This window comes from Acomys minous, assembly GCF_964271855.1.
Source record: "Acomys minous genome assembly, chromosome: 14".
In the NCBI taxonomy this organism is placed as follows: domain Eukaryota; kingdom Metazoa; phylum Chordata; class Mammalia; order Rodentia; family Muridae; genus Acomys; species Acomys minous.
Window position 1 is genome coordinate 17,187,224 of NC_140496.1, and position 24,311 is coordinate 17,211,534.

At 44.1% G+C, this 24,311-nt stretch overlaps 1 protein-coding gene across 2 annotated transcripts; it reads left to right on the top strand.

Moving 5' to 3' along the window:
• Positions 1 to 1,079: 1,079 nt before the first annotated feature.
• LOC311583267 (ATP-dependent RNA helicase DDX19B) lies at positions 1,080 to 24,107 on the top strand. 2 transcript variants are annotated; one of them, XM_084756671.1, is made up of 12 exons: positions 1,080 to 1,219; positions 8,451 to 8,499; positions 9,455 to 9,508; positions 10,596 to 10,731; positions 10,975 to 11,067; positions 14,854 to 14,956; positions 18,557 to 18,671; positions 19,798 to 19,975; positions 20,298 to 20,535; positions 22,815 to 22,977; positions 23,320 to 23,511; positions 23,810 to 24,107. In XM_084756671.1, exons 1-12 carry the CDS (start codon positions 1,130 to 1,132, stop codon positions 23,869 to 23,871), a joined length of 1,473 nt encoding a protein of 490 aa, XP_084612797.1. In that variant the 5' UTR covers positions 1,080 to 1,129; the 3' UTR covers positions 23,872 to 24,107. The 2 variants fall into 2 exon arrangements, with proteins under 2 accessions (XP_084612797.1, XP_084612798.1); XM_084756672.1 differs by lacking the exon at positions 1,080 to 1,219 and adding an exon at positions 5,101 to 5,314.
• Positions 24,108 to 24,311: the final 204 nt, after the last annotated feature.

A 24,311-nucleotide genomic window follows, 5' to 3' on the forward strand; every position in this document is an offset into this window, starting at 1 on the left:
TCTGATGAGCAGTGCCCCCGTACGCCTCGTCCTCCACAGATATTATTGGTCTGCTCCCATGCCAATCACCTGGAGCGCAAATGCGCTACCAAGCCGGTTTCTGGGAAGACTCCTGGGCTAGGCTGATGCAATGATCTAGAAAGCTAGGACGGGGAGTGTCACGTGACAGGGTTGGCTATTGGCTTTCGGAGGCCGACATTTTGGGTTCCATTGGCAAAGCCCTAACAGTTGACAGTTAACAAGAGGGGGTGGAAACATGAATTGGGTGGCGATCACATTATTTTGGAATAGCGCTCCTGTTTTAACTGCAAAGCGATGCACATACCTCACAGGTTCTTTATTCGGCCTTTTGAAATAAGGTAGCCTCAAAATCAGGGGATTTTCCTGCCTCTCTTAATGCTAGGATTACACGTCTGCACCAATTAAATGTTCTTATTACCATCAATAGACTTGTATTTCTTGTTTACCGTTATGTAGGTGTACAATAAGAGCTTCAGCCACCGAGAGACTTTAGCACTGACCAGTACCTTCAGTCATCTCTTTTTGAGACAGAGTCTGGATAAATTGTCTAGGTTGGCTTTGAATTTTATTTTATTTTTGGTTCTTTAAGACAGGGTTTCTCTGTGTAATAGCTCTGGCTGTCCTGGACTTTGCAGATCAGGCTGGCCTTGAACTCACAGAGATCGAGATCTGCCTGCCTCTGTCTCCCGAGTGCTGGGATTAGAGGTGTGAGTCCACCACACCTAGCTAGGTCTTTGTATGTAGCTCCTGACTATCCTAGAACTCAATATATAAACCAGAATGGCCTCTGCCTCCCAAGCGCTGGGGTTAAAGGCACACTACACTACGCTTGGCTGATACCAACATTTCTTTAAAAGTAGACACTGTACTGCTGCGAAGAAATTTCTAGTCATTTGGTAGTTCAACAACAAAACTCCAAGCAACCTTCTCGGCGAGGGCTTTTTTTTCCGGGGGCGTGGGCGGAGCATTCCTATGTGCGCATGCGCAGACCAGAGCAGTTTCCCTGGTCCTCTTTTGATTGGCTGGGAGGAGCCAACTTCACAGCCTCAGCCAATGGAGCTTCGGCTTGGCTTGGACGGTGAGTGGCCGTTGAGGAAGCCTAACCGCCATGTTGAGCCGCGATGGCCGGAGCTGCTGGCCTGGTCGAGGGCGGGCCCGAGCCCAAGCGCGGAATCCACTTTCCGTGCCACTGAGTGGCGTGAGTATCCTTGCGGGGAGGGAGGAAAAGAGTAAAAGCTAAGGAGACTTGACTGTGAGCGAGGCACCAGGCCAAAGGCTTTTGGGATCTCGAAGAACCCAGGTAGCTGCAATGGCGACGTGGGATTAAGTACAGGCGGCTGAATTATAGTGTCCAATTGCTCTTTCTTCACACACCGCTTTGGGTACCGTGCATTTTCTCCTCAGGAGTCTCACATTGCTTATGTTAAGGGTGGGCTCCGGGAGTCTAGATTTTGTTGTTGCTGTTGTTGTTGTTTTTCGAGACAGGGTTTCTCTGTGTAGCCTTGGCTGCCCTGGACACACTTTGTAGGCCAGGCTGGCCTGGAGCTCACCGAGGTACGCTTGCCTCTGCCTCCCCGAGTGCTGGGATTACAGGCGTGCGCCATCGGGTCTGGCTTTTAAAAGTAAAAATTAAAACTGCTTTTTGGCAATTTCATTAAAGGGTCATAGCAAATCTGGTCACACTCATCTTCCCACTTTTTTTTTTTTAAATGTATACAGTGTTCTGCCTGCATGTACACCAGCAGGCCAGAGGAGACCATCCGATGACAATATAGATGGTTGTGAGCCTCCATGTAGTTGCTGAGAATTGAACTCGGGACCTTTGGAGGAGCAGTCAGCGCTTTTAACCTCTGAGCCATCTCTCTAGCCCAATCTTTCCGCTCATTAATCCGCCTACCATCACCCAGAAATTTGTTAAATATTATTCCTTTCATTGTATGTCTGAAGTAAAATGTTGGTTTTGGTTTTGATTTTTTTGTTGTTTGTGTGTTTGTTTGTTTTGTGTGTGTTGTTGTTTCTTTTCTTTTTGTCTTTCTTTTTTCTTTTTCTTTCTTTCTTTCTTTCTTTTCTTCTTTTTTTTTTGAGACAGGGTCTCACCACTTACAGCCCTGGGTGGCATGAAACTATGTAGATGAGGCTGACCTCAAATTCATAGAGATCCACCTCCCAGTGCTGTCTGAGTGCTGGACGTAAAGGCTTGCGTCACCGCACTGAGGTGTGTATAGTTTAGTTTGTTTTTTAATAAAAATGTCTTGTTAATCTTCAACTCCTTGTTCTCCCACCTGAGCCTCTCAAGTACTGGGCTTACAAGTTGTACCACCGTGCTTGGCTTGAAGCACAATTTTTTGTTATTTTGTCTTTTTTTTTTTTTTCCAGAGCTGAGGACCGAACCCAGGGCCTTGCGCTTGCTAGGCAAGCGCTCTACCACTGAGCTAAATCCCCAACCCCGAAGCACAATTTTTTATTTGATTTGGTTTTCTTTAGATTGTCTCAAAAGAAGAAAGAAAAGAAAATGAGCCCATGGAAAATGATTTCAGAGGATAAGATGAGAATTCAGGTGATGGTGATGGCTCATACAGTCCCAGCACTGTGGAGGCCGTGGCGGGCAGATCACTGTTAGAGAAACCTGTCTTTAGTGTCCCTGTTAGTGGTATAACCGATGACTTTAATGCTGTATATACACACTTACGAGTGTGTTTCTGCTGAACAAGGGCAACCTGTTCTGTTTTATTGTATCTTGCATGATTTAATGTTCAACTTCATTATACTTTGCATTTTTCTTAACCTTCGGTAGCCCTGAAAAATACAAAAATAGCCTAATTTTTGTTTGTTTGTTTGTTTGTTTGTTTGAGACAGGGTTTCTCTGTGTAATAATAGCCTTGGCTGTCCGGCACTCACTTTGTAGACCACAATGGCCTTGAACTCGCAGAGATCCACTTGCCTCAGCCTCCTGAGTCCTGGGATTAAAGTTGAGCTCCTAATTTTTTTTTCCAGCTAACTTTCCACAGGGTTTCTTCTGACTTGAATTAGGATTGTGGCTCCCAGGCTGTGCTTGGCTGTCCCCCCACCCCTGCCCCGTCCTTACCTACTCACCATTGCTTGAGGTTAATTCATTGTCATGGAATATTAGCAAAATGTTTTCATATGTCCCAGGAAAACCCTCAGTTTCTTTATAGGGAATCAACAGGGATAAAGGCCTGTTTGATCTCAATTAGAGGAAAGCAAATATTTCAGTCTTTATTTTACTATTCAAAAAGCTAGAGGTATTTTTTCCTTTTAAAAATTATCCAAAACTGGGGGCTGGGGAGATGGCTCATTGGTTAAGAGTGCCACCTGCTCTTCCAGAGGTCCTGAGTTCAATTCCCAGCAACCACATGGTGGTTCCCAACCATCTATAATGTGATCTAATGCCCTCTTCTGGTGTGCAGGTGTACATGCAGACAGAACACTGTATACATAATAATAAATACATCTTTTTAAAAAAATTATCCAAAACTGGGGCTGGAGAGATGGCTCAGTGGTTAAGAGTGCCACCTGCTCTTCCAGAGGTCCTGAGTTCAATTCCCAGCAACCACATGGTGTCTCACAACATCTATAATGTGATCTGATGCCCTCTTCTGCAGATAAAGCACTCATATGCAATAAATAAGTCTTTAAAAAATTTATCCAAAACTAAGGCTGGAGAAATGGCTTAGAGGTTAAGAGTACTTGTTGATCTTGCAGAGGACCTGAGTTCGATTCCCAGTACCCACATGGTAGTTTACAGCCATCTTTAAGTCCACTTCTAGGGTATCTAACACCCTCTTCTGACTTCCCTAGGTGCCAGGCACACATGTGACGCACGTGAACTTGCAAGCAAAATACTCATACATGTAAAATTAAATAAACAAGTCTTTAAAACATAATCCAAAGTAAATAAGTAAAATGCCTTCTACACAACCTCTACCTAAGGAGAGCCAGCCATCTGAAGAAGGCATAGATAACACAAAAGTCATGTGCTTTCTTTTGTTTTTTGTTTGTTTATTTGTTGTTGTTTTGTTTTGTTTTTTGAGACAGGGTCTCTCTGTGTAGCCTTGGCTGTCATGGACTCACTTTGTAGATCAGGCTGGCCTTGAACTCACAGTGACCTGCCTGACTCTGCCTCCCTGAGTGCTGGGAATACAGGTTTGCGCCACCATGCCTGGCTTGTGTTTTCTTATTAAGCTGTTTTTGCCATTTCCTCCAGGAACTGAATTGGTTTGACTGAACAAACGACTTGTTCTTTCTGGTCTCTGATACTCTACCAAGACTGTTCCTTAGCACTTCCTTTTGTTATTTATTTAAATTTCCTTTTGTTATTTCAAAGCTCAATTTTGGATAGATCTTTGAGCACTTAGGTTCACTGGACTGATGGCCAAGACTTAGACATCTTACTAAATTGAAAAGAACAGATACTATTTTGATCTTAGCTAAGTCCAATAAGCTTATACACTGGAGCATTAAAAAACAAAAACAAAAACGTGAAAAGTTGGGCTGGCGAGTTTAATAGCACTGGTTGCTCTTCCAGAGGTCCTGAGTTCAATCCTTAGCAACTGCATAGTGGCTCTTGACCATCTATAAGGAGATCTGGTGCCCTCTTCTGGTGTGCAGGTGTACATGTGGGCACAACATTATATCCATAGTAAATCAATCTTAAAAACAAAAATAGCCGGGGCGTGGGGGGGTGGGGGTGGCGGCACACACCTTTAATCCCAGCGCTTTGGAGGCAGAGGCAGGCGGATCGCTGTGAGTTCGAGGCCAGCCTGGGCTACAAAGCGAGTCCAGGACAGCCAAGGCTACACAGAGAAACCCTGTCTCAAAAACAAACAAAAGAAAATAAAAACGTGAAAAGTTAAACAGTCCTCTCCTTGTATTCTGACTGTAATAGTTATATGTGCTTCGTCTATGTCACCATGCTGGTGGTGATTTCCCGCCTTCGGTCCAAGAGCATTTAACTCTGACTACCTCGGCTGGGCAGTAGGGCCAGGGTGAGGGGTGGGGACTCGCAGAGGATTGTGGCTGCGCTGCGTCCGCGGACTTTAGGGGCGCGGAGCTGACGTGAACTCTGACGACACCGTGGCGCGCCGCTTCCGGTCTTCTGCACGGCAGTGAATGATTTCCCCCGGGCCGGAGCTGGACCTCTCCGCGACCCACCTGAGCCCGCGGTCGCCTCGCCCAAGCGGGCGAGCCTGCCATAACTGCCCCGGCACCGGGGACTATGGCCACGGATTCTTGGGCCCTAGCAGTAGATGAGCAGGAGGCCGCGGCTGAGTCGGTGAGTTGTCATCAGCCTCTGGAGGGCTAGGGGGCCAGTGCGGGTCAGGGTATCGGTCCCTTGGAAGGACACTTCTTAGATTTCTCAGTGCAAAGTGGAAGACCCTAGCAGAATGGGGCCTGGACCCAGAGCTGGTTTTGATTACCTGACTCCTTCACTTTGTGTAAACTCAAGTTGGATCCTTGGCACCCCACAGTGCTCAGCCACCTGCCTGTCTTCCTGGAATCAGAGTTGTAATCGTTTGCACTCAAAACCTCGGATGGCAATTTGTTTGTTTCTGTAATGCTTTATTTACTGTTTGTCTGTGAGAAGGATGGTAATTTTTATGTATCTTTAGATCCGAGTTTCTTGGGTCCAGGGACCATGTCTTACCCGATTTTGTGTGTGTGTGTGTGTGTGTGTATGTAGCCTTAGCTGTCCCGGACTCACTTTGTAGACCAGGCTGGCCTCGAACTCACAGCGATCTGCCTGCCTCTGCCTCCCGAGTGCTGGGATTAAAGGCATGCGCCACCACGCCCGGCTAGATTTAATTTTTAAACATTCTGAGTTCTAGTAGTGCTTTGAACCTAACTCTCAATACATATATCTGTGAATTTCCCAAGAATAAGGACCTTGTCTTTTTTTTTTTTTTTAAACTTCAAAAGCGTACAAAGATTTGAGCTGGGTGTGGTGGTACACTCCTTTAATCCCAACACTTAGGGAGGCAAAGGCAGGCAAATCTCTGTGAGTCCGATGCTGGACTGGTCTACAAAGTGAGTCCAGGACAGCCAAGGCTATACAGAGAGGTTTGAGCCTGGCATGGTGGTGTGGCATTTCGCATCCTATCTCTTGAAAGCTTAGTTAGGAGGACTGCTTCAAGTTCAAGGCCACACTGGACTACATAGTGATCTTGCTACAACAGATATAAAAAAACAACAAAAAGTAAAAATTTATTTTGGTTCAAAACTTTTATTATAATATATGTAGTTATTAATCCACATCATTTAAAGAGAAATAATGTTTATGGCTTTGTGCATTAAGGGGGTATGTTTATATTAATTAATTGGTTTTTCAAGACAGGATTTCTTTATTTTGTTTGTTTTTTGTTTTTTGATTTTTGTTTTTAAAGACAGGGTTTCTCTGTGTTAGCCTTGGCTGTCCTGGACTTGCTTTGTAGACCAGGCTAGCCTCGAACTCACAGTTATCCACCTGCCTCTGCCTCCCGAGTGCTGGGATTAAAGGTGTGCGTCACCACCACCCAGCAAGACAGGATTTCTTTATGTAACAGGCCTGGCTGTCCTGGAACTTGCTTTGTAGACCTGGCTGGCCTGGAACTCACAGCAGTCTGCCTGCCTCTGCCTCCTGAGTGCTGGGATTAAAGCATGCACCACCACTGCCAGGCTGCTTTCATTTTCTTTTTTTTCTTTTTTTTCTTTTTCTTTTCTTTTCTTTTTTTTTTTTTTTTTTTTTTTTTTGCTGCTTTCATTTTCATTTAAGTCAAACATACTCTCTTCTCTTTCCTTTTCCTTCCTTCTCTAGACACAAGGTCTCATCTCTCTCTCTCTCTCTCTCTCTCTCTCTCTCATCTTTTTGTTTTTTTGAGACAAGGTTTCTCTATGTAACTCAGGCTGTCCTAGGTGTGTGCTACCACACCTGGCTCAGCAGCTCTCCTTTTAAAGCTCCTTGAATACTAGAATTAGACCATGTTCCTGGCAGAATACTGGGAAGTGCTTTAGCAATGGACTCAGTGTATGGAGCACCTACTGTATGTCAAGCAATGTACTGGTGGCTTCAAACTTACTGTTCACATGTTCTTTTTTTTTTTAAAGATTTATTATGTATCCAGTGTTCTGCCTGTATGTATGCCTGTGTGCCAGAAGAGGGCATGAGATCGCATTACAGATGGTTGTGAACCACCATGTGGTTGCTGGGAATTGAACTCAGGACCTCTGGAAGAGCATCCAGTGCTCTTAACCACTGAGCCATCTCTCCAGCCCTGTTAACATGTTATTGATCCTAAGAATGAACAAAGGATTCTTATGTATTTGTGATTTCCTTTTTTCCCTTTGCTAATCGCCTTTGTCTCCTTTCTCCCATATGTTCCTCCCTGTTGCCCTGTAACACGAAAGCAGACAGATTCTAAGTTTTATTTTAGTTTCCACAAAGACAAATGGAGTTCTCCATCTGTAGCTAACCACCCATTCAAACAATTTTCTTCTTTCCTACCTTCCTACCCTCCTTTCCCCTTTCCTTGCTTTTTGACTTAGAGAAAAGACAGAGATCCTGTCAGTGGCTTAAGAAATAACTATCTCTTTGTAATGATTTCTCATTGTTTTTCCCTTTACTAGATATTTTGTGATTAGTCTAACTGCTAGATGCAAGTGGAAATATTCTCTGCCATTATGATATACACGAGCTCATGGGCAGACGAAGTCAAGCCAGGATGTTTCTAAGTTTATGTCCTGATACTTCTCACCTTGAAACATTTCTGTGATCTGTCTCTTCTTTTCCAGTCCCACCCCAGCGTGGTGTGGGTGATTCTGGTTATGTCTGGTGCTCCAGTGCTCCAAGATGTGCCCAGTTAAAGTGTCAGACCCGAGCCCAAGGCGGCTTGAATGTGAGACCTCGTGTTAGCTGTGGTAGCCTGGCTCACTGAGCCAGCACATGCCTAGGTCCTGTCACTGATGCTCGTTCTGCCCCGTAATCTTTCCTGTCTGGGCTTGGATGTCTAAAGTAAGACTACATTTTTCCAGTCTTTGCATTACTTTACTTTCAGAACATGAGAAAATGACATGTCTGACAAAATCTCACCGAGGAAAGTCTGTAAATCAAAGCATTAAGCAAACCTATTATAATTCTGCCTAGAAATTGTAATTAAAAGTGTGAATTTAAAAAAAAAGAAGTGTGAATTTGGAGCTACTTTATAATTCTTTTTTTACCTACTGCTGTTATTTATGGGAAATTTTGTTATTCTCTTTCAACCATTTAGAAGCAAAAGGAAGCCAGCAGAAAACCTAATGAACCATTTTTAGTGAATACACCTACGGAGTGGGCCTTGAGAGCAGCTCTTCCACTTTCCTTAGGGAGGCTGTGTGGATTTAAAGTCTTTTAAGTGATTTTCCTGACACTTTCTGTTTTCTCCACATTCTCCATTTAGTTGAGCAACTTGCATCTTAAGGAGGAGAAAATCAAACCAGATGCCAATGGTGAGTAACTAAAGCTAGTATGTAAACAAATATGATTTTTCTTTATTTCTTATTTGATGTAGCAACTACCTGGAAAATAACTGCCTTTATACTAGACAAAGGAGTAGTAGATATGGATATTTTTTATTTTGTTTTGCCTTGGATATCAATAAACTGGGTTGTATAATCAAAGAATATTTAAGATAAGAATGAGAATACCTAGCTAGCATGTAAATTATTCAGTTTATTAGTTACCATAGGACTATGACAGAAATGAATTTTTTTTTTTTTGGTAGCCTTAGCTGTTTTGGACTTCCTTTGTTGACCAGGCTGGCTTCAAACTCACAGAGACCCTCCTGTCTCTTTTCTGTTGTTGTTTGTTGGTTTGTTGGTTTGTTTGTTTGGAGACAATTTCTCTGTGTAGCTTTAGCTGTCTTAGACTCACGTTGTAGACCAGGCTGGCCTCGAACTCATAGCGATCTGCCTGTCTCTGCCTCCCAAGTGCTGGGATTAAAGGTGTGAGCCACCACACCAGGCTGATTTTTTTTTAAAACTGTTCCTCATCTTCAGTTCTTGGGTGAGATGCATGAACTCTGAGCAGTTGTCAGTTTACATGCTCTAAATATCATCCTACGTTTATATCTGATGGCTGTAAGGTGGGAGAGTAGAGCTTTAGCTTACCTGCAGTACACAAACAAGGCCCGAGGTTCCCCAGAGCCACCAAAAAAATGTCAGCGCTGTGGCACAACTATGTCATAGTTTTAAAACAGGGTAAGGGGGCCAGGAAATGAACACATATGGCACATATGAGTACTGTTTCTAAACCTTATTTAGAGAGAATAAAATGGTTTTAGTAGTGGCTTCGTTTCCTCATTTGTTTTGCTGCAAAGATTTGATAATTTCTCCCTTTAGAATTATAGTCATCTTGGTTTCTGGATAAGATTTTGAATTCCATCTACTTTGTATCCCCATCAAGGTGCTGTTGTTAAGACCAATGCTACTGCAGAGAAAGCAGAAGAAGATGAGAAAGGTAACACAGCCTTCACGTTATAAACGAGGCTCCATGCTCTAAGGAAAAAAGGTTATGATGAGGCTTTATTCACTCATTTATTAAGATTTTTTTTAAAAAAATCTTATTTAATTTTTTAATTTATGTGCATTGGTGTTAGGGTATCAGATCTTGGAGTTACTGGTTTTGGTTTTTCGAGACAGGGTTTCTCTGTGTATCAACTATGGCTGTCCTGGACTCACTTTTGTAGACCAGGCTGGCTTCAGACTCACAGAGATCCACTTGCCCTGTCTCCCAAGTGCTGGGGTTAAAGGCAGGTACCACCATGCCTGGCCTTTCCACCATATTTTCTGAGATGGTCTCTCATTGAACTTGGAGCTCATGAATGCAGCCAGACTGCTGGGCAGCAGATTCTAGAGACCCTTCTGCCTGCGTATTAGCATAAGACTTCACTGTTAGACCTACCTTGGCTTGATATTGAATAGGCATTACAGTGCTAGGGTAAAAGTTAAATTCAGTCAGTATGTAAAAGAATTGGTGGTTTATAGTTCAGAGAAATTTTCTACTTCTTACTATATTTTAAATATCAAAATTGATGTATTAGGAAGCCCAGTACGTACATACGAACATATATATATATATATGTTTTACTTAAAATACCTGTGACTATGACTGTTAATAAATTTGTGGGATTGAGGGTTGGGGGGTGTTGTGACAGAGTTTCTCTATGTAGCTTTGGTTGTCTAGGAACTCACTCTGTAGACCAGGCTGGCCTCAAATTCACAGAGATCTGCCTGCCTCTGCCTCCCTGAGTGCTGTAATTAAAAGTGTGCACCACCACCACCAGCAAATTCATGGACTTTTAAAAACTCCTGTTCTTAGCTGGGCAGTGGTGGCGCACGCCTTTAATCCCAGCACTTGGAAGGCAGAGGCAGGTGGATCTCCAAGAGTTTGAGGCCAGCCTGGTCTACAGAGAGAGTTCCAGGACACCTAGAGCTGTTACATAGAGAAACCTTGTCTCGGGAAAAAAACAAAAACAAAACCCAAAACAAAAACCAAACAAACAAAAAACAAAGACACAAAAGCCTCTTGTTCTCTTTTTTCCTAGAGGACAAAGCTGCTCAGTCTTTGCTCAACAAGCTGATCAGAAGCAATCTTGTGGATAACACCAACCAAGTGGAAGTGCTGCAGAGGGACCCAAACTCCCCGCTCTACTCAGTGAAGTCTTTCGAAGAGCTTCGCCTGTGAGTGTTTGCTTACTTTCTTTGTTGAGCTAGAGACCATGGCCTTGCTACACGTTTACCTACATGAGGTCAATAATAATGCCTTTAGCTGCTTTGGGCTGTCCTATAAAATGCTTGGGAAATCTGTAAAGCTTTAGCTGAATTCTCATATTGTGTTTAGGTGTTCTTAAGTTTATACTGTGTGTACAGTGAAAATGCTGTGTTCCTCAACCTAAATCCTGTCATCTTTAATGGTTTTTCTAGGAAACCACAGCTTCTCCAGGGAGTCTATGCTATGGGTTTCAACCGCCCATCCAAAATACAAGAAAATGCACTGCCTTTGATGCTTGCTGAACCGTATGTAACTCAATATAACTACATCTATCACTTGCTTTTTAAAAATTTAAAAAGAAAATTTAAGCCTATAATTCCAGAGATTCAGGAAGCTGAGGCAGGAGGATGAAAAACTGAAGGTCTTCTCAAGCTATAAAGTGAATTCAAGTCCAGCCTCAGCAATTAAAAAAAAAGTGTGTACCATCTATTTGTCTGGCTTTTTTTTTTTTTTTTTTTTTTTTTTTTTTTTGAGACAAGGTTTCTTTGTGTAGCCTTGGTTGGCTGTCCTGGAGCTCACTCTATAGACCAGGCTGGCCTTGAACTCGGATATGTACCTGCTTCTGCCTCCCAAGTGCCCACTGCCTGCCTTGTCTGACTTTTAAAAAGGGGTTTTATTGCATTTATTTTTGTCTGTGTGTGTGCTTGCGCGCATGCGTGCGCGTGCGCGTGCGCGTGCGCGTGCGTGTGTAGTACGAAGATTAGAAGACAAATGGAATCAGTTCTTGACTTCTACCATATGGGTCCCAGAAAATCAAATTCATGTCATCAGGCTTGGCAGCGAGCATCTTTCCCAAGCTGGTCCCTAATTGTTAATTTTACCCTCAACATACTGTTATGAGAAGCTTAAGACATTCGGTGAATTTTAAACAATTTTATAGAGAAAAGCCCATAAGACCACTGCCTAGACTCTACCGCTAGCATTTTATTGTTCTTTTCACATATCTGTCTACTAATAGATCTTTTTGATGTTCTTGCTTGCTTTTGGTGGAGTGTGAGGTTGACTTTGGAGCTCTAGTAATAGTGTTGTTTTGAGACAGAATCTCAGTATAGCCCAGGCTGGCCTTACATTCTTTTATGTCAAAGATGAATTTTTCCTATATCTGTTGGAGTGTGTGCTATATGCTACCCTTATAGGCTAGAAGAGAGAGGGGGTTACAGGCGAATGTTAGCCTACGGACGTGGTTCTGGGACCCCAATTGGAAGCCTCTACGAGAGTGGCATACCTTGCAACTGCCGAGCCATCTCTCCAGACATGATGATTTTTGAATTTCTGATCCTCCTGCCTTATATCCCAAGTGTTAGGATTACAAGCACGCACAACTATGCCAAGTCTATGGGGTGATGGGTATGAAACCTAAGACTTCCTGCATGCTAGGCAGTCTCCCAACTGAGACACATCCTCAGCCCCCTAAGTTTATTATTTCTGCTTGTCATGAACAGACACTTCCCTGGTTTTGACTTTTATTTCCTCATTTTGTCTACTCCTTTGTAAAATTTTTTATTTTTGCTAGCTTATAGTAATTGGCAAAATAATGGGTTTTATTATGTCACTAGGCTAATACCCAGCTTTAACTCCCAACTCTAAGAGCTGTAGCTCCCTCTCTTTTCTGACCTCTAAAGGTACCTGCATACATGTAGCATACACTCAAACAGATACATTCCGAGGGAAAGTCTCTGGGCGTGGTGGTGCACGCCTTTAATCCCAGCACTGGGTGGGACAGGGGCAAGGGGAGGCAGAGGCAGAGAGATCTCTGCGAGTTCGAGGCCAGCCTGGTCTACAAAGTGAGTCCAGGACAGCCAAGGCTACACAGAGAAACCCTGTCTTGAAAAACCAAAAAAGAAAAAAGTAAAAAGGAAGGGAAAAAAGAAAAAGTCATCTTTAATTACATAGGCAAATTTTAAAATTTACATTACATCTCTATTATATAAGACAATTTGTTATGATATTTTCTTTTTTTGAGATAGGGTTTCTCTGTGTAGCCTTGGCTGTCTTGGACTTAATTTGTAGACCAGGCTGGCCTTGAACTCAGTGATCCATCTGCCTCCGCCTCCCAAGTTCTGGGATTAAAGGTGTGCGCCACCACACCCGGCTTTTGTTGTGATATTTTCAAATGATGTAGTTTGATATATTTATATATACACACACACCTTTTGTTTGTGTCTAAAAGCCTTGTGCTCCTTCTCCATTTCTTTGACTGCTTCTTGAGATAGGTTAGGGCCTTCATCTTGTTATCTTGAAGGCACTGAACTTGGTGCTTGCCACTTGAGCCATTTGTCTTGTTTTTAAGGACTTTACAGTAGTTATACTTTGTAAGTTGGTGCTTGTTTGAGAGTCTCACTTGTGCTGCCTGAGTCTTTACATGAAGGAGAGGAGATGGTTGCCATGCTGTTTGTATGGCTGTTTCAAGCTAAGTGTAACCAGCACAGAAAGAAGCCCTAAGAGGCAGAGCAGTTTTGAGTCCATGGTGGGGGTTTGAGATGAGGGAGACAGGGAATGAGAGAAAAAGATGTGAGCGGAGAGATGCTGGGGAGCCAGAAAGGGTAGAACCTTGTAGGCCATTAAGAGATCTGAGTGAGGAGCTGGAGAAATGGCTCGTTTGGTAAAGGTCTTGCTGTGTAAGTATGAGGACCTGTGTTTGGATCCCTAGCATCTACATAAGAAGCTAGGCAAAGGGCTGAGGAGATGGCCCGGTGGAGAAGAGCACTGTCTGTTCTTCCAGAGGACAAGGGTTCAATTCCTAGCACCCACAAGGCAGCTCACAACGGTCTGTAACTCCAACTCCAGAGGATCTGACACCCTCACACCAATATACATAAAATAAAATAAAAGTGTAAAAACATCATTTTAAAAAATTACTACACAGAGAAACCCTGTCTCGAAAAACCAAAAAAAAAAAAAAAATTATTAAAAGAAAAGAAGCTAAGCACAGTGCATAGCACAGTGTGCATGCCTTTAATTCCAGCACGCAGGAAGTTCAAGGCCAGCCTGTTTTACAAAGAGAGTCTAGGACAGCCAGAGCTACACAGAAACTCTGTCTCGAGAAACAAACAAACAAAGAAGCTAGGCATAGCAGTTACCCATGCCAGTAAGGAGCCTGTCCTCGAGCGTCTTGAGGCAGGGACAGGAGAGTTGCTGGGAGTTGTTGGCCAGGTCTAGCCAAATCAGACAGCTCCAGGTTCAGTAAGAGACTCTGTCTCAAAAAATAAAAATGGAAAGCTATTGAGGAAGATAGCTATGCTATTTAGGGTGTATGTATATGTGTGTGTGTGTGTGTGTGTATACACACATACTTGAGATAAGCTTAAGTTGTCTGGGAAGAGGGAACCTCAATGTCTGCGTCAGACTGGCATGTAGGCAAGTCTGTGGGGACTTTTCTTTTTTATTAATGATTGATGTGGGGGAGCCCAATCCACTGTGGGTGGTACCATCCCTGGGCAGATGATCCTGGCCTATATAAAGAAGTAAGCTGAGCCATTTGTTGGTGGCACAGGCTTTAAATCCCAGCACCTGAGAGGCAGAGGTAGGTAGATCTCTTTGCATTCAAGGCCAGCCTGGTCTACAGAGTGAGTTCCGGGACAGATAGAGCTGTTACACAGAGAAACCCTGTCCCAAAAACAAACAAACAGAAACCAAAGAAACAAAAAGAAGTGAGCTGAGTGAGCCATGGAGAGCAAGCCAGTGAGCAGCATTCCTTCACAGTCTGTGTACGTTACCTCGCGCCTCCAGGTTCCTGTCTTGACAGTCTGTGACCTGGGAAACAAGCCAAATAAACCCTTTACTCCCCAAGTTGTATTTAGTTTATCATCTTTTTTTTTTTTTTCGAGACAGGGTTTCTCTGTGTAGCCCTGGCTGTCCTGGACTCACTATGTAGACCAGCCTGGCCTCAAACCCACAGAGATCCACCTGCCTCTGCCTCCCGAGTGCTGGGATTAAAGGCGTGCATCACCACTGCCCAGCCCATAATAGTGCCATTTTCATTCAAACCACCACAATGCTGAAGCTTCTAAATATTTTCTTTTCTTGTACAGCCCACAGAACTTAATTGCCCAGTCTCAGTCTGGTACTGGTAAAACAGCTGCCTTTGTGTTGGCCATGCTCAGCCAAGTAGAGCCTGCAAACAGCTATCCCCAGGTAAGGACTTGGGGATTTGTGTTTCCACTATTCCTGCGCTAAAAGCCAGGCCGTGGGTAGTCAAGGTTATTTACACTTGTAATCCCAGTGTGGTAGGCAGACAGAGTTGCTATGAGTCTGAGGGTGGCATGTGCTATGTAGTAAGTTACGGTGAGATCTAGTCTTTTTTCCTTCTTTTTCAAATGGTCAGCCCTGAAATGTATACATACAAGTAACTGAACTGAGCAGGTTGTATTTATAGATTTAGGAACACAAACATACACACATACACCTACACATATACTTTTAACAACAGTTAAAGAAAAAAGAGGCAGTGAATTTGAAAAAAAGCAGGGGTGGGGTACAACGGAAAGTTTGGAAGGAAGAAACAGAAGAAGGAAAATGATATAGTTATAATCTCAAATAATTTTAAAAAAAATAGAAGAAACCTTTATTAAAAGAACTTTCGAATGCCAGGCAGTGGTGGCACGCTGCTTTAATCCCAGCACTCAGGAGGCAGAGGCAGGCAGATCTCTGGTTGGGGCCAGCCTGGTCTGCAGAGTGAGTTCCAGGACAGCCAAGGCTACACAGAGAAACCCTGTCTACATTTCAAGGAGTTTCTTTACAGTTATAAAAATCATTTTGAAGTATGGAGCTTTCCGTTGGATTTCTTTTCTTTTCGAATTTGTTATTTATGTATATGTGTGCAGGAGGGCATCAGATCCACTGGGACTGGAGTTACAGACAGTTGTGAGCCTCCTGACATGGGTCTTGGGAACTGAACTCGGGTCCTTGGCAAGAGCAGCAAGCTCTTAATCCCCAAGCCATCTCTCCAGCCCTGGGTTTCTTTTCTATTAATTTAATGTTTCCTGTATATATGTACATTTGTGCATCAGGGGTGGGCTTGGTGCCTAGAGAGGCCAGAGGAAGAGTGCCACATACTTTGGAACTGGAGTTAGAGATGGTTGTGAGCTACAGTGTGGGTGCTAGAGGTAAAACCCAGCTCCTTAACACTTTCTCTATGGTTTGTTTTCCTTCCTTCCTTCCTGTCTTTTCTTTTTCTTTCTTTTTTTTTTTTTTTGAAGATTTATTATTTTTTATATTATGTATACAATGCTCTGCCTAAATGTACCCCTGCAGTCCAGAAGAGGGCATCAGATCATATATAGATGGTTGTGAGCCACCATGTGGTTGCTGGAATTGAACTCAGAACCTCTGGAAGAGCAATTGGTGCTCTTAACCTCTGAGCCATCTCTCCACCCCTGTTTTCCTTTCTTTTTGAGACAGGATCTCTTTTATTATGTAGCCCTGGCTGTCCTGAAACTTGTTATATAGACCAAGTTCGTCCGAGACTCACAGAGATCCACCTGCCTCTGCCTTCTGAGTGCTGAGATTATAAAGCATGTGACACAGGTGCACCACACCCAAGTATCAATTATATTTTCATGACCTTATCCACCACATACACAGCAAAAGAAAAAAGAAAAAAAGTTCACACAGAGTTAAAAATAGACAATTATCTTTATATCCTCTCTCATGATTTAGGACTTATATGTCCCTTACTTGGATTCTATCCTTCCATTATTTAATATTTAACCTTTTTTGTCCTCCTTTCTATATGTTTTTGGTTTTTTGAGACAGGGTCTATGTTTTAGCCTTGGTTGTCCTGGACTCACTTTGTAAACCAGGCTGGCCTTGAACTCATATCGATTCACCAGTCTCTGCCTCCCGAGTGCCTTTCTATGTTACGTTGTGTCCACCTGTACATTTGTTAGCACATACACATTATAGGCTAGGAACCCCACTTGAAAGAGAACGTATGTTTTTTGACCTCCTTAATACTTTTTTTTTTTTGTTTTTCGAGACAGGGTTTCTCTGTGTAGACCAGGCTGGCCTCGAACTCACAGTGATCCGCCTGCCTCTGCCTCCCGAGTGCTGGGATTAAAGGCGTGCGCCACCAGGCCTGGCTCTCCTTAATACTTTCTAAGTCTATCCATTTTCCTGCAAATTTTGAATAGTATTCCATTTTATATAGCTGGTACATTTTCATTATATATTCATCTTAAAGAAACCAAAAATTATTTTATCATTTTTTAGAAAGGGTCTCCCTCCTCCTCTTCCTCCTCTTTTGAGGTCTCACTCTGTAATTTAAGCTGTACTCAAACTTCTGGTTTAATTCAGGTTAGCCATGGACTCAGAGCAGTCCTCCTGAGCCTCTCGTGCTGGGATTCTAAGCATGAGACACCACATCTGGCTTGATCCTTTTCTATAAACCAGAACTCAGTTGAACACCAATAGAATGGCTGGTCTTTCAGTGGTCACAGAAAGCTTAATGTATTTCCCATGGTGTACCGGTCCCAGAGCACTGCTAGTAGCTTGGTGCTTTTACTGGTAGGAAAATCTTCATTTGCAGTTCTCATAGATTAGAAACTTCTGACAACTGCCTGGCATGGTGGTACATGCCTGTAATGCTAAAATTTGAGAGGCTGAGACAATTTGAGCTTGAAATTAAGACTACCTGGACTATATAGTCATCTGGAAGCCAATTTGGTCTGTATGTAGCAAGACCTTGCCCCCAAAAAGAAGAAAGGAAGAAAAAGAGAAAGTTCTGAGAATTTTCTAAGTGAAAAAGAAGCTAATCTTCAACTGGGCAATGGTGGCACACAGCCTTTAATCCCAGCACTCAGGAGGCAGAAGCAGGCAGATCTCTTGAGTTCTAAGGCTAGCATGGTCTACCAAGTAAGTTCCATGATAGCCAGGGCTACACAGAAGGTTCTGTCTTGAAAAACAAACAAACAAACAAACAAAACAAATCTTCAACTGGAATTTTGGACCCCCCCCCTGGGCCTGGCCCTTCCTTTCTTTTAAAAATAAATTTTTTTAATGTAGGATATTCTGTCTGCATGTACACTTACATGCGAGAATAGGGCATCATATCCTTTTATAGATGGTTGTAAGCCTTCACGTGGTTACTGGGAATTTAACTTAAGACCTCTGAAAGAGCAGCAGCTAGCTGTTCCTAACCTCTGGGCCATCTCACCAGCCTCCCTTTCTGTTTTAAGACTGGTTCCCAGTATGTACCTTGGTTCTCTTGAACTCCTGATGAAGAACAGCCTGGCATTGAACTCAGCGATCCGCCTGCCTTTGCCTCCTGAGTGCTGGGATTAAAGATGTTTGTTGCCGTGCCTGGCTGGGAGCCACTGTTTTTAAGTGTCTTTACCTAGCCGTAGTCTGACCCTTAATAATCCTAGTGTACAACCCAGCAGTTTAAAAGTAAACTGTGTGGTTGGAGAGGTGGCTCAACAGGTAGAGCGCTTACTGGCTGTTCTTCCCGAGGACCCGGGTTTAACTTCAGCACCCATATGGCAGCTGACAACTGACTGTGACTCTAGCCCCAGAAAACCTGAAACCCTCTTCTGGCCTCTTCGGGGTACTGCACATACTTGGTGCACAGACTTACATGTAGGCAAAATACCCATGCACATACAAATTGAAATCTTTTATTCAGCGAAATTTTGTATGCTATATATATTCCTTCCTTTGAGCTCAGATAGGCGAGTAGGTTTTCCTGGGATTCCCCTCAGTCGAACAGAACTCTCATGTGGTACTCTTTGTCCCCAGTGTCTCTGCCTCTCTCCAACCTATGAGCTTGCTCTTCAGACCGGCAAAGTGATTGAACAGATGGGCAAGTTTTACCCTGAACTGAAACTGGCTTATGCTGTTCGAGGCAATAAATGTGAGTATTAAGTACGTGCACCTAGATCATAAATAAATCTAATAACTTCTTTTAATTTTGAATTTTTCAAACATACCTAGGAGTTAAAACAGTTAGTGAACACATGTATCCTCCCTGCCCAGATTCGGAAACAACATTTGCCACATTTTCTTTCTTGGTGTGACTGTATATTTTTGTTGAATGTCTGGAAGGGAATTGTCGTATCTTAATTCACTCTTCCTGAGTTTTTCTGTATGCACGTTATATAATCACACTGCCCTTGTGACAACCAAGAAAATGAGCTGTTCCGTAGAGCGCTAACGTCTACTTCCCCCTTCCCCATTTGTACTCAGGGTTTTCTCTGTTTTGTGGAAGTCTTGCCCTTCCACTTCATCTCAGCCTCCTGTGTACTGGGTTTATAGACATCCACCACCATGTCTGGTTCCTTTTTAATTTAATTATATTAAATTAATTTATTTACTTATTTTGGTTTTTTATGACAGAGTTTCTCTGTGTAGTCTTGGCTGTCCTAGATTCACTTTGTAGACCAGGCTGGCCTTGATCTCAGAGGCCTCTGCCTCCTGAGTGCTGGGATTAAAGGCGTACGCCACCACACCCGACTAATTTAATTTAATTTTGTTTAAGTCAGGGTTTCTCTGTGTAGCCATGGCTATCCTGGACTCACTTTATGGACCAGGCTGGCCTTGAATTTCCAGAGTGCTGGGATTACATAGGTACACCACCATGCTCAGCTTATTTTATTATTTATCATTATGTTTTGTTAGATCCTTAACATATAATTTTGTTAACATTTTGGGGGGGTGCTTTTTTGAGACAGGGTTTCTCTGTGTTATCTTGGCTGTTCTGAACTCTCTTTGTAGACCAGGCTGGCCTCGAACTCACAGTGATCCACCTGCTTCTGCCTTCCAAGTGCTGGAATTAAAGGCATGCACCACCGTGCCTGGCTCATGAATAAAATTTGACTCACTATGTACTCATTAGATATTATAGTGGCATCCTATTAACATTCTGTTAAAATATTAACAGGAAATCATTATTGTTAAATACAAAGTTGCTTCAGAATATCTCAAAATAGAGACCTGGCTTTGCCCTTGGAATACCTGAAGAAAACATGTCTCTTTCACAGTGGAGAGAGGCCAGAAGGTCAGTGAGCAGATTGTCATCGGCACCCCGGGGACCGTCCTGGACTGGTGCTCCAAGCTGAAGTTCATTGACCCCAAGAAGATCAAGGTGTTTGTTCTGGACGAGGCTGACGTGATGATAGCAACTCAGGGCCACCAAGACCAGAGCATCCGCATCCAGAGGTAGGAACTGGAGCCTGGAGGAACTTGAGCCCAGGCCTCCTCTTGCCCCTGTGGGTTCTTTGCTCTGCTCTCTGCAGCAGCGTGTGTCTGATGGGCCCTTTCCACACAGCTCTCACCATGCTCCCAGCATGGGTTGAGAAGAGAGACCTGGGACCCTCCCCCGGCCCGGTGTCACGCTGGGCCTGCTCCTGCCTCCCCAGGATGCTCTGTACCCATCTCAGCCTGCTGGGGCTACAGCCCATCCAGGCCGGGGAGGCTGAGCTTGCGTTCCTGATGGCAAAGCCCTTGGAGTCGTGCAAAGTGCCTGGGCCTCCACTTGCAGGATGCTGCCCAGAAACTGCCAGATGCTGCTTTTCTCTGCCACCTTTGAAGACTCGGTGTGGAAGTTTGCCCAGAAGGTGGTCCCAGACCCCAACATCATCAAACTGAAGCGCGAAGAGGAGACGTTGGACACCATCAAACAGTATTATGTCCTTTGCAATAACAGAGAGGAGAAGTTCCAGGCCCTGTGCAACCTGTATGGGGCCATCACCATCGCCCAAGCCATGATCTTCTGCCACGTGAGTAGCTGCTGCAGGGCTGCCTGCCCTGCCTGCCTTTGTGGGTCAGTGAGTAGAGGATCATTGGCCCTGGGGGAGCCGTCATCTCCGGGACCCAGCTGAGGAAAACTAGATCCCACTACATAAATGCTATGGAGGAAACTGTCAATCCTCATCCACTTGTCTAGGTAAAAGTCTCTTTGGAGTTTAAACTCCTTTGGAGCTTAAAGTCAGTTTGGTTCATCATACTTAGAGATTCCCTTAAAAAGAAACTCCCAAATCCAAATTCTGCGCTCTGTGTCACTCAATTGTAGCATATTTGAGTACATGCATAATCCTCTGGATTCAGTACTCAGCACTACAAAAACAAAACCAGAAGTCCACTGATAACTTTTCTTTTTTTGAGGCAGGCAGGGTCTCAATGTTGCTATGGTTGGCCTGGAACTCACAGAGATCCTTCTGCCTCTGCTTCTTAAGTGGTGGGCTAAAAAACATGCACCACCATGCCCAACTCACAGCCTGCCTCTGCTTCCTGAATGTTGGGATTACAGGCATGCAGACAGTGCTTTTAATCTCTGAGGCATCCCTCCAGCCCTTAAAAAAAATATTTTTTATGTGTATGTCTATATGCACCTATGTAGAAAGCAGGAGAGACATTAGATCCCCCTGGAGCTGGAGTTACAGGCAGTTGAGATCCACCCAACATGGGTTCTGGGAACCAAGCTCTGGTCCTCTGCAAGAGCAGCAAATACAGTCAACCAGTGAATGCTTTCTCCAGCCCTGGGTACAATAATAAAATAACAAATTATAACTACTATTTTAAATTATTTAAAGTTATTACTATTGTGTGTTTGATATATGTATGGATGACTGAAGACCTGTGTTTGATTCCCAAAACCCACATGTCATCTGTGTATACCATGGAATGAACATGTGCGCACACATACACACGTACTAAATAAGTGTAAAATTAAAAGTAAGTAAGCTATTTATTTAAGCTGCCACAATGACTCAATGGGTAAAGGTGCTTGCTGCCAAGTATTACTGCCTGAATTTGATTCCCAGGATCTACGTGGTAGGAAGTGAGAACTAAATTCTGACTGGTATCATTTGACCTCCTCACATGCTCAGCATGTCTGTGCTCCATTTCCACCGTCCTAATCTAATACTGTAAAAATTAATTTAAAATTACGGCTAGGCATGGTGTCACCTTTAATCCCAGCAGGAGGCAAAGGCAGGCAGATGTCTATGAATTCAAGGCCGGCTGTTTGAGACATTGTCCAGTGAGTAAAGACTGGATGTGTGCCTGCATGTGAACAGCACTGTGAGGTGGTCAGGGAAAGTTCTTACAGTACGGGCCTTTATCTTCTACCTTGTCACTGAGGCAAGCGCTCCTATTGATTGCTGCTACTACTTGTACTCCAGGCTCACTAGCGTGTGAGTGTGCATCACACTTTTACATTAACTCCAGAGATCTGAGCTCAAGGTGTCAGGATCCTACACCCTGAGCCATTTCCCCAAGGTGTTTACTGGTTTTTTGTTGTTGTGTTGGTGGTGATGGTAGTGTTTTTCTTTTTGTTTTTCAAGACAGGGTTTCTCTGTGTAGCCTTGGCTGGCCTGGAACTATGTAGACCAAGCTGGTCTTGAACTCAGAGATCCACCTGCCTCTGCCTCCTGAGTGCTGGGATTAAAGGTGCACGCCACTACTGCTCAGTGTGCTTACACCTGTTTAAACATTAAAGGTGTGTATTATTTAGAAATGGAGATAGTTGGCCTCACATGAAAAAGTAACAGTAGTGAATCAGTTTATCCAAATCAATGACGTGACCAAAACTCCATGCAAGAAAATTGTTTTTGTTTTGTTTTTTGAGACAGGGTTTCTCGGTGTAGCCTTGGCTGTCCTTGTAGACCAGCAGCCTCAAGTTCACAGAGTTCCTTCCTTCCACCTGCCTCTGCCTCCTGAGTGCTAGGATTAAAATGTGGCACCACGCCCAGCTCACAGTCTGCACTGTTGACTGCTTGATCTAGTGTAGCTCTTGCTCAGGGAGCTGGTATGAGTTCATAAGTGCAGTGGTCCTGTCATGTCCAGGAGACACTATTTTACTCCAGTTGTACCCGGACTCTTGGTCTTGCTAGATTTTCCACTCCTCCATGTGGGACATTTTCAGCTCGGACAGCCCCATGAATTCATCATAGCCTTCATGTATTATAATAGCAACAACCACCTTTTTGTGGATATCTTTCTGTTTTGTTTTTTGTTTTACAGGTCTCTTCATTAAAAACAATTCTTTTCACTTCAGACCCGCAAAACAGCTAGCTGGCTGGCAGCAGAGCTCTCCAGAGAGGGCCACCAGGTGGCTCTGCTGAGTGGAGAGATGATGGTGGAACAGAGGGCTGCTGTGATTGAGCGCTTCCGAGAAGGCAAAGAGAAGGTTCTGGTGACCACCAACGTGTGTGCCCGGGGTGAGCAGAGACTGGCCCAGTTCACCAGGCTTAGGGTCCCAGGCCCTCCCTGTGAGCAAGAAAAGTACTTGTGTTTGTGGTCTCACGGAGGTGGGAGGATTTTAGGGGCGTTTCTTCCTAGAGAGGCTGGTTCCCCTGGGCAGCAAGAAGCTCAGCTTCCAGACACTTGCTGTCTGCCTTGTAGAGTCCTGTTCCTCAGCCTAGGCCACAGTCCTCTGTAGTTAGTGCCCACATCCTGGTGTGACTTGTGCAGGCCGTGTCTCCAGCGGAAGTGGGTGTGTGTGGCTGATGGTCGCCCCCTTTGTCTCTCTCCTGCCTGCCTCCTCCAACCCCTTTGTGCAGGTATTGATGTTGAACAAGTGTCTGTCGTCATCAATTTTGACCTTCCTGTGGACAAGGACGGGAACCCAGACAACGAGACCTACCTGCACCGCATTGGGCGCACGGGCCGCTTTGGCAAGAGGGGTCTGGCCGTCAACATGGTTGACAGCAAGCACAGCATGAATATCCTCAACAGGATCCAGGAGCATTTTAGTGAGTCCCTGAATTGGCTGTGCCCGGAACCCTTTTCAGGCGGGCATGTGGGAAAGGGGAGGCTTCCTTTGTCCCTGGGGCAGGCTCTGTCTCCATCTGGATGGTTGTCAGGGAGTGCACATTCAGGGCTCAGAGACCAAGCCCTGGTGCCGGCTGCTCAGGCTCAGGAAGCCTGCCTTGTGCCTAGGGGAAATATGACTGTCCCCCCAAGGAGCTGCCCCAACCCCCAGCCAGCCATGCTCTCTAGGTGACGCCCATTGTATGTCCGTGGTGGTCTTGAATCTTTTTTCCCCCTCAGATAAGAAGATAGAGAGATTGGATACAGATGATTTGGATGAGATCGAGAAAATAGCCAACTGAGAAGCTTCTCCAGCGGCTGGCGTCACCCTCAGCACTGTCCCTGCCTGGGAGCCTCGTGCTTTCATGGCATAGGCCTTGACAGGCACCTCAAAGACCAAGGCCTGAGTAGAGACTACCTACCTCATTCAGAATTACGTTTGGACTTGACAGAAATTTGTGCAAATGATGGGGGATGGTAGAAAATTTGTTTACACAACTTTGGAAGATTAGGCATGAATACACAGAAATTTACCTTGTAGAGTCTTTTTTTTTTTTTTCCTTCCCCCCTTTGGCCAATATTTCTCCATCATTACACTAATCTAGATAATATTTCTAGGATTCCTTATGACAAACCTTAGCTGTTCTTTGACTTGGAGTGTGCAGGGTAGCCTAGAAGAAGTGACAGCACAGGGGAAAAGAGGTCACACAGAGGCAGAGTCCCCAAATAGGATACGTAGTAA